General features: G+C 43.5%; 1 protein-coding gene across 1 annotated transcript; it reads left to right on the plus strand.

Annotated features, from left to right (window-relative positions):
* The first annotated feature begins 512 nt into the window (after nt 1-512).
* Nucleotides 513-3648, plus strand: LOC118689924 (G-protein coupled receptor 55-like). Its single transcript, XM_054515965.1, is given in 4 exon segments — nt 513-701; nt 1568-1845; nt 2487-3024; nt 3026-3648. Coding segments are annotated over 2 exon segments (918 nt in total). The 5' UTR covers nt 513-701; nt 1568-1845; nt 2487-2499; the 3' UTR covers nt 3419-3648.
* Nucleotides 3649-10041: the final 6393 nt, after the last annotated feature.

The raw sequence follows: 10041 nt of genomic DNA on the forward strand, positions 1-10041 counted from the left end.
CCCTGCTCCCTAGGAGTAGAAACAGATGTAAGAGTAACCCTTGACTCTTTGGAAACACCAAGTTGAACATACCAGATCACCACCGAAAATCAGCAATCTCTTTTTCCTTTCTGATATCATGAAAAGTAAAGGAAGCAATGACTGGATTTAGCTCAAAGCACATTTTGACACCTAACACTCTACCCATGGATGCTATGTACAATCAATAAAATCCTGTATTGGAGAAGAAACAAACAAAAAAATACCACCAAAAAAACCAACTAACTAACCGACCAAAAAAAAAACCACAAAAACCAAACCAAACCAAACAAAAACCAAACAAATAAAACACCAAAAAAAGCCACACAAAAGAGGAAAAAAAAAAAACACAAAGAGAGGTCTGTAGAGCCAGATTTCTTTCCTTCCGCGTTTTAAAGGGTGACTCACAGAGGTGTGAGTCCCACAGACTGACATCCTCAAAGGAGCTGTGACTGCCTGCGCACGCAGAGCCTGCCTGCAGACACGGCGTGGGGAGCCCCACGCTGTCATGGAAATCTGCGATGGAACAAAAAGCAGCAGCACTTGGGGCTTTCTGGCATTCTGACCAGCAGCTGCTTTGCATGCAGCTCACTCTGCTGCCCTAAAAGAAAACACAAGAGTGCAGAATTCTGCAAGCTGAGAAGGAGAAAAAGCCAACAAGCAGAGCACGAGGCAGCCCAAAGGTAAGATGACAAGAGATATTTCACTATAGCTAAACCTGGCCTTAAAAGCTTTCCTCTTGTCACGAGAGCCAAAAACTAATTATATTTTACATAACTTGCATTGCTTACAGCTTAGCTAACTTTTTTAATGCCTGAACAAAGCTTCCCTTTGAATTTATACTTTATATAATATTTTTTCTGTTTATTTTTTAATAAATCTGCACAACACATCCTAGTCTGAAACATCTTTTAATCATAGTGGGAATTTTCTTAGTTAAACATCTTGGTGAGAAGCTGAAATTCTATTTCTCTAGACCCAGAACTTCTTAGACACACTATCAAACAAATTAGAAACAAGACTGAAGAAAGGAAGGTAGTAATGAAATCTCCTACAGAGGCATTGAAGTAAAGAACTTTGTCAGTATTTATTACTTTTTAGAAATTCCTTAATTAACTTTTCCTTCCTTTGGCTCTCAGTTATGGGCTCCCTCCCAGCATCAAACCCACAGTGCTTCATGCTGCTTTTCTTACTTCTGTCTAAGCCAGGAATTTACAGAATCTCACTTACCTGCCCTTACTGTGTCTTTAAGGAGCAAAGAACTAAATTTCCTTTTTTGCTGATCTGAATCTCATTCAAAGAGATCTTAATCTCTCAAACCACAGCAAGGGAGAGTTTGCCTGTGAAATCCTATGGGGGGTGACTTGATCTGCAGGACAGAAACTTTGACTGCTCAGTTGATAAACAGTTGACAAATCCAAAATGGAACAGCATCAAAATCAGCAACTCATGTAGGAAAGACACTGGTTTGAAGTAAAAACTAGAGAACAGCAGGAGAAATTAATTTCTGGGTGCTGACAGAAAGATCTCTGGCATACTTTATTTACAGGTTCCATTTGCTGTCATGGAACTGGCTGGAGGAAAGGATCTGGTATTCCTGGCCATTTGCATTTTTAAGTGATTACAGCACTGCAGAAACCAATGAGCACCTTCCTGGTCCTTATCAGGAGAGTCTGAGGGCAGGATCAAGCCAGAACCCTTCCTCTAAAGAAGGCAATTACTTTGTGACCCCAGCTCAGCTCGGAGGGTGCCTGCCTGACTCCTTCAGTTCCTTCTTGCAGAGGCAAATCCAGCTGCATGTTTCCTGTAACCCCTGTCTCTGCTCTGGTAAGTCTGGCTGATTTAGACAAAATCTCATCCCTCTACCAAAGACTTAACCTCTGGCAGAAACAGCCTGTTGGAAGCTTCCTGCCTGCAGCTTTCAAACAGCCTTTAGAAGGGCCAGAGGTACTCACAGTCCCTCTTTGGCCAGGGGTGGTGGGAGGGAGTGCAGGATGGCAGTGACTGTATGGGATCTTCACATTCATAAATGTGGGGCACCCTTCTGTTCTTGGCTCCCCGAGATCTCATCTGATAGCTTGATGCAGGAAACAGGAGCCACAGAATTGTTGCACCCTCGTGATCCAAGAAACCCTAAAATCAGGGTTCTGCAGAGAGATTGAATCTCTCCAAGGGGATGGTGCAGTCATACTCTGCCCAGCCAGAATTTCAGGACAGCACAGTCTGGGGTTACAGCTAACAGTGCAAGTGAGGGTGGGCACCAGAAAGCCCTATCCCCCTTGAGGTACAACCTTGCCCCAAAATCACTGGCACTGAGCAGCTCCACGCTACCAGGAGCTGCAATTCAGCACACAGCAGGGGAACAAAGTGTTTCCAAGGCTGTGGACACATAGAGACCTCATTAGCCTTTGTTCTATGTCTTCTACATGATCTTCATCCTTCCTTGTGGTGATTTTCTTCTCTTTCAGCATACCTGGAGATATGAATGACACCCATGGCAAGGGCAATATCAGTGCTACTGTGGAACTGTTCCAGCTCATTGTGTACACCCCCACTTTTATCCTGGGATTGCTGTTCAACATAATGGCTCTGTCATTCCTGTTTTTTAAGGTTAAAAAGCTGTCAGAATCTACAGTCTACATGATAGCCCTTATATTCCTGGATACTTTGCTGTTGTTTACCCTTCCTTTCAAAATCATTTCCTACCACCTTCAGGACAACTGGAACTTGGGGTCTGTGTTTTGCTCCACCTTGGAGAGCCTGTACTTTGTGAACATGTATGGCAGCATCCTCATCTCCCTGTGCATCTGCGTGGATCGCTACATCGCTATCTGCTACCCCTTTGTGGCACTCACCCTCAGGTCCATCAAGAAAGCTGCCATGGTCTGTGCTCTCATCTGCCTGGGCACGTCTGTGGGGACACTCTCTACTTTCCAACTGCATGGAAAGGGCCACAACATCTCGTCCTGCTTCCACAACTTCTCCAAGAGCACGTGGGAGAACGCAGGGGCTGCTCAGCACCCTGGAGATCATCTTCTTCGGCAGCATGGCAGCCATGACTTTCTGCACGGCCCAAACTGTCCGGTGCCTGAGGAGGCACCGAAAGCCAGACAACCCCCAGACACACAGCACCAGAGCAGAGAGGATCGTGGTGACAAACCTGGCTGCCTTTCTGGTGTGTTTCACACCTTACCACGTGGCATACCTGATGTACTTTTTGGTGAAGAACAATGTCATCCACATCAGTTTTCAACAAGTGCTACGAGACACTGTTCAGGTCACCCTTTGCTGGGCAAACCTGAACTGCTGTCTCGATGGGGTGTGTTATTATTTTGTTTTAAAGGAGTCCTTGGAAGACCCATGGCAAAACAGTGAAAAAAGAGCTGTGCAAAAGCCTTGATTTATGTACTGAATGTTCATTACTTGGGATGATGTTGGAGAGGCTTTTGTGGAAAGTACAGGGTTCTGAACTTCTTGCCTAAGCAGTTTGCTTTAAATATTCACAGCTGAAAATATTTCTTTAAAACCAGAACTATGTCAATTTCCAAGAGACTCTTCCTAACTTTTTTGTTTCTTTCCATAATGTTTCCTGTTATTATTTATGTATAAAAATATTTTTAATTATTCATATTAATAGTGATGCATATTTCTTTGGATGTGATTCTTCTTCACTCCGAAAAGAAAAAAATGTTCACTTATATGTGGTAACGTATTTCAGCTTCCCTGTCCACACTGTAACTGCAAACCTTCCTCAAAACTTTAGTCACTACAGATTTGGTCAGGTGAGAAACAAAGCCTTGAAGTTCATGGTAAAAAGCTTCAGACTAAATGCTGTTGCCTCCCCTGTCCTGGTCACCTACGCTTGTCCTCACACACATGTGCCTGTCAGGTTTAGACTTGCTATTTAAAAAAGAAAATAATGATTGTGCTATTTATAAAAGCATAATGATAATGCTATTTAAAAAAGAAAATAATGATTGTAACTCTAAATGCAAAGGCTGCTTTAGGTTCATATGTGTATAGCAAGGTCTCCATATCATTCCTCCACTGCTGGACTTCAAGGTGCAGCACTTGTTTTAGTGACAGCTGTTGTGACAGCTCAGCACACATCTAACTAAAGCTGCCACTGGCTCCAATCCCCACACAGCACACATTAATTGACTCACCCAGTTCCCGGCTTCCTCGTCAGCTCCTCTCCTCCTTGCAGGTTTTTCACATCTGTTCCTTCCTGCTTGGTTACAAACATAGTTTCATGAACAAAGCCAAACCAAACAAGAGCATGAAAAAAAAATCCCCATGTCCAATGCAGTGGCAAACACATGAACCTGAAAGAACCACCCCCACCTTATGGGGGAATAAGATAAGAGCAGCCCTGATCCCTAAAGCAGTAGCCAGAAGCACACAGAACCCTGGGGGAAAGCAACCTTTTGGACCTCAGAGCAAGCTAAGCACTCCCATTCCCCAAGCAAACAAGGCAATAAAAAATAATCAAGCAGTGAGAGCCTAACATGCCAGTCAGTTACTTCTTATCAGCACTCACAGGCACAGATAAAGCCAAGGACAAGGAGCATGCAGCCTGCAGAGAGGCACCCCACTGCTCTGGGCCACCCCCACTGCTGCCTGCAGCCCTGTCCCAGCCATCAGCTGCCACCTTCCCCAGGGATGAGGCTGATTTGGCAATCAAAGCCAAAGAGTTCTCATATTCATGCTGAGCTGCATCCTTGCAGTACCTCTTTGAGGCAGGGACACTAATCCCAGCCTTTGAACCGTCTCTTTTCCACAACTTTTGACAAGGCTAATGCACAAAGTGTGTATTGATTTCTCCCCTGAGTTGGAGATTTACATGTAGGGGCTCCAGTCTGTCAAAGGGAATGTTTTTTAAATGAATTTATGTATGAGATTGTGCCAAAGAAGTCCAGTTCCAGTTGGGAGCACTGACTCAACACAGACCTAAGCATGTGCTGATGTTGACAGAGTCCTTTTGGTGCTCAGGTGATGAATTGTGCTTCTGAGAAGACATGGACTGTGTATTTACCTTATGTCCTGGTTATGAAAAAATACCTGAAAATAAAATTCACCAGGATATTCCATCAAGAATTCCCTCTCCATAGCTATGGCCATTTCCATTGATTCCCTCAGTACCTCAGAATATCTGACTGAATATCCCTGCTAGCAGATAAGGAATCCTCATCAGGTCCTTGCTCATAACTTACCTTTTAACTAACTACCCTTCAGTAGACACAAAGATTTTACCATTGTGACTTCATGCTCCTTTTGGAAAAAGAGTTAACAAATCATAGAAGAAAATAATGCTGAGGCAAAAGAGTTATTTTCCATCTCAAAGCAGTGGGCCTTGCCAAGAGGGCCTCCAGCTTAACTGACAATGCCTGAACAGAGGGAACAGGGATTGCGTCAGTACCTGGGGAGGCAGAAAATGCCAAAGTGTATGAGAAAACTGATCTCAATTGCTCTTCTGTAGCCTGAGGCAGCTCCATTAGTTTCACTGACATGACTTTGGGCTTACACTGCAATAACTGGGACTAGAAGCTCACCTGTAGTTTTATGCTTCCTCTGTTGCTCAGCTTTTTTCTGAGTACGCCCTGTTTTGGTTTTTTACCCTGCTGTCCTTGGTCCCACAGATCATAAAGTAACTTGTACTGTAATTTAATTTAGAGTGCTGGTAGACAGCAGGGAGATGAACATTAAATTTAGGAATTTTTGGCTTCTAGGCTACCTTCCTCAGCAGTAACATACTGCTTAGAAAGGGCTGGGATGTTGACCAGGTTAAGCATTGTTAACACTGAACAAAGAAAACTTAAAAATGCTTGAGGCATTTCTTCTTCACCTGAGTATCTCCTCTGTGTTTCTCCAGTGAATCTGGCCACTGATTTTTCTAGAAACAAACAGGCTGAGGTGTGGAAAAGCAAGTAGCTGTCCATGACAGGGCACAGCCTGTGAGCAGGGCCCACAGTGCCTCTGCCTGCTATGAGAGCACCGATGTCAGGGCACAGCAGCGACTCATTCTACATTCCTGGGAGAAATTAGAATTTTGTAAAGGCAACACTTTCTACTAAAAAGTTCCCTGCTGGATCTTACTGTTTCTGGGCCTCTGAATATTGACTCTCCAAGTCAAATGTGGTGTTGTCTGATCTGTTCTTTGCTCAGATGGGTGACTGCAGCAACTTGCTCATTGGCAGGCATTTGTATCTGAACCATGACACGGGGTATCACCAAGAGGATATTAAAATCTGTAGAGTGCTAAGAAATAAAAGGAGAAAAAATATGAAAACCTGAAATTCATATTAAAAAAAAAAAAAAAGAAAGAATTTTGTTTGGAAACCATTTGCCCCCAAGAACCAAGGACTCATTCCTAACACATACAATTCTTACCTTAAAATCATCAGTTTATTCAAAAAAATGCAGTGGGGGCTAGAGAGCTGCTATAGAGCATGTTTTCTTCTTGCACTTGGCTTTGCATTTGGATAGTGAAAGGCAAAAGATTTGAATCAGCACTGAAAGCACAGCAGGTCATGGGAGCTGATGAAGCTGCACTGCTGGGGAACTTCACCCTTTGGGCCAAGCAAGGCATTTCAATTGAGAGGCCTTTCAAAAACGCACCCTGAGGCTGTCAGATTTCTTGCCAAGTGTTGCAGAAGTTCAAGCCTGTATCCTGTTCACATAAGCAATTTTCCCACTCACTTCTTTGAGTGACACCTCAGCAGCAAATGGTCTATTCCCTGCAGCTTCACTCACTGGGAAAGCAGTGAGGCTCAGACTTAGATTAACTCTGCACATCTGTCCTTTGCTTTCCAAATTTCTTGTCTTCTAGTACAACTATTATCCTATGTGTTAGGCTCAGGAAGTATCTGTTTGGCTTAGGAAAGAATAAAAGGTTTAAAAGAAAACATCCCCAATGATATTTACAAATAATCATGGAAATCCCAAACAAAGCATTCATCTCTCAAATGGAAAGAATCAACACAGGTACCTGGCATGCAGAAAATTCTACAGTTTTCACTATTTTGGAAATAAAAAATGAAAAAGTAAAAAAAAAAAATTATATATTTTTTGAAAGATGTTCACATACAATGAATGGAGAAAAGTATTTACCATGAACAATATCACATCTGTGATCAGAGGTAATGAGAAACAGCTTCAGAAAATTAATTCCCAACAGAAATAAAAAGGGTTTTATAGAGATTTTCTTATGCTTTGCCTCTCTCAAAATGTTGTAGCATTTTTACTGCTGCTGGCAATTTGTTCCCTCTGCAGAAGGACAGCAACATGATCTAAAGATGAATTTGTAGATGCTAGGCAGAAGCCCTCTGAGAAGTGAAATAGTTAATTTTGCTGTGAAAGTGAAAAGCTGCAGATAGGCAGGAGCAGAAATCACACCCCAGCTCCCTTCACAGCTATTTCCCCACAGAGCAAAGCTGTTTGCATGCTCTTTCCATCTGCTGCATTTACTGGTGGAAGCCTCACAAAGAAGTAAAATGTCCTAAGTGGGACCACAAAGCGGTGGAGAATTCCCACAGGTGACCTTGGAGTGCCAGGGACACACGGACGTGGCTCCAGTTTTGGGTGGGACACTGATCCCACACATGAGGAGCAGTTTGCTCCTCGATCTGCAGCTGGCCAGTGCAAAGCCACAATTCAGTCAGGGGCTCCAGCTTGCCTTATTCATACCTGTCCTCATCCTTCCTTCCCTTTCACAAGGCTCTGCCTTCAGCTTTTGGAGGCACTGAACCCTTTAGCAGAGCTGAAACTTCTCCCTCCATTGGGTTTCTTGCTACTGAGAAAGGTCTACCATAGCAACAAACTAATGAATCAGTGTCTTTAGCTGCTGGGAAATGCAAAGGACGCCTACAACCTCCTTCATTTTGTTTATTCTTATTATTCTGATTTTATGCACTGTCACTTTGTAAGAATGGCATTTATCACATTTTCTAATGTTTCTGATATTGTGGGACAGTGTTAAAATGAAAAATCTACGAGGAATCAGAAATGTGTCCCTGGAAGAATAGCTGAATCAGTGCCATGTGCAGACATCAAATGATGTAAAACCTCACATCTGCTGTATGCTACAGATTCCCATTAATCCTTCTCTCTGTTCCAAGACAAAAAGGGCATTACACTGGGACTATGTTTGAGAGCAAGCATCAGCAGTTTAGAGCTATAAACACTGGTGGGCGATTGTTAATCCAGAACTAAGCATTACAAACCCAGGAAAGCCAGTTTAGATTACACTTTGGAGTACACCACAAGAATCCCAACCATTCCTGGCTAAGTATTAACTTTGTGACTCCAAGTAAAGCTACCTCCCAGAGCCCAGCATTTAACCTGGGCCTACTTGGCCTGCCATCACTATTGAGAGTGAAGGACGCTGTCTGACACAGCTTTTATCAGTTTAAAGAAGAGCTTAGGAAAGAAAACACAAGAAGTTGCAGACAGCAGAGACCTGACTGACTTCATTCATACTGATAGGAAGTGGTGTGGTTTGAAAAAGTTGCAGCTGGAGGGGGGCAGAAACAAAGGACTGTGACTTTTGCCAGACCCAGCTCGGCACAGCAGTAAAAGCGCTGTATGTGGGTTTGTTTCCTTCATGCAGAGCAAAATAACTTGGTATTCATAATAAATATGCTATTTAAACCTTTTTGTTTGAGCAGTGACTGAGGTCTAAAACACTCTGTTTTGCTCTGAGCTCAGCTCTGGCTGCTGCTCCTGCCTGTGAGTGCACACAGACCTTGGGGTGGGACCCTGTTGTGTCACGAGGGGTGTTTGTTCCCTTTTGAGCTGCCCTGTGGTATCCCACCCAGCCCCCAGCGTGGAATCCAGCAGGGATGGGGTATTCCTGGTCCATCTCACTTCTGCCCATCTCCCACAGCAAAAAACACACAAAAGGAGCCAGATTACCCCTAACAAACCCACAGCCTGACGCACGTTGCCTTATGATTCCTCAGAAAAACCACATGTAGGCTATCAGGAAAGGGAGGAGGTAAAGCAATGCCATGGCCATATTTGTATTTGGAACCCACTCCATGAGTAAGAAAAAGCCCAACACACTCAGCAGCAACAGCGAGACCTTTAATGCCCCTCTCCTTTGGAACACAAAATACTGAGGCTGGAATAATATGTCATCTTGGTTTGGAGCAACAGGGCACAAGCCAAGCAGTATCACTGACTCTTATCCCAGCTTTCATTTCTGCACATAATCACACCATGCAGATATTTTTTATGCTCTACACTATTATGGGTTCTTGCTCTCTCAAATTAGCCTGTGTCATTTGCCTTGGGATGCCCACATACACCTGTCACAAAACATCTTTAGAAGATGTCCCAAATCTCTTTCCCACTTTTTGCCAATCAAAAATCCAATCCTGTGGGTAAATGCACCCATTCTAACTCTCAGGCTATCAGATTGTTTACCTTGAACACCACAGCAGCCAGACTCCTGTACTGAAAACTATTTTGTTTGCATTAGATGAAGCATTTGTTTTTCTAGAACTCTCCTGCATGTGCCCAAGAATTTTATTCCTACCATTCTCCCTAGTCACATTACAGGTTTACAATCCAGCTCCCCCCTCATGTCCATAAAACACAGATGCAAAGAGAACCACATAGGTAACAATCTCTCTTATCAAAGTTTTGGCAAAGTTGCTCAGGATACAAAATACTATTTTCTTGGTTGTATACAGAATGTCAAAACAGCAGAGCTTGAATGTCTTTCTGTCACGGAGCCAAGAAGAAGGAAGGACTTTTCTTTCCAGCTCAAGGACAGCTGGAAGTCTGGTGATGTTTTGAGGGTTAATGAAGACAGCACAAAGAACCACCAGGCAAGTTTGTCCAATCAAACAAGATGAAGCAGCAGCACAAGCCAATTGCAAGTGACAAGCCAGCCAGGGAGCTGCATTGCAGGTGGCCCAGTGGAACAAAGGGACAGCAGATCAGGGCCTGCAGCTCCAGGATTCTCAGCCCCCAGGGAAAGAGTGGGGTTTCAAACACAGCTGGAAACAGCACATGAAA

Source organism: Molothrus ater, chromosome 10, assembly GCF_012460135.2.
Source record: "Molothrus ater isolate BHLD 08-10-18 breed brown headed cowbird chromosome 10, BPBGC_Mater_1.1, whole genome shotgun sequence".
Taxonomy (NCBI): domain Eukaryota; kingdom Metazoa; phylum Chordata; class Aves; order Passeriformes; family Icteridae; genus Molothrus; species Molothrus ater.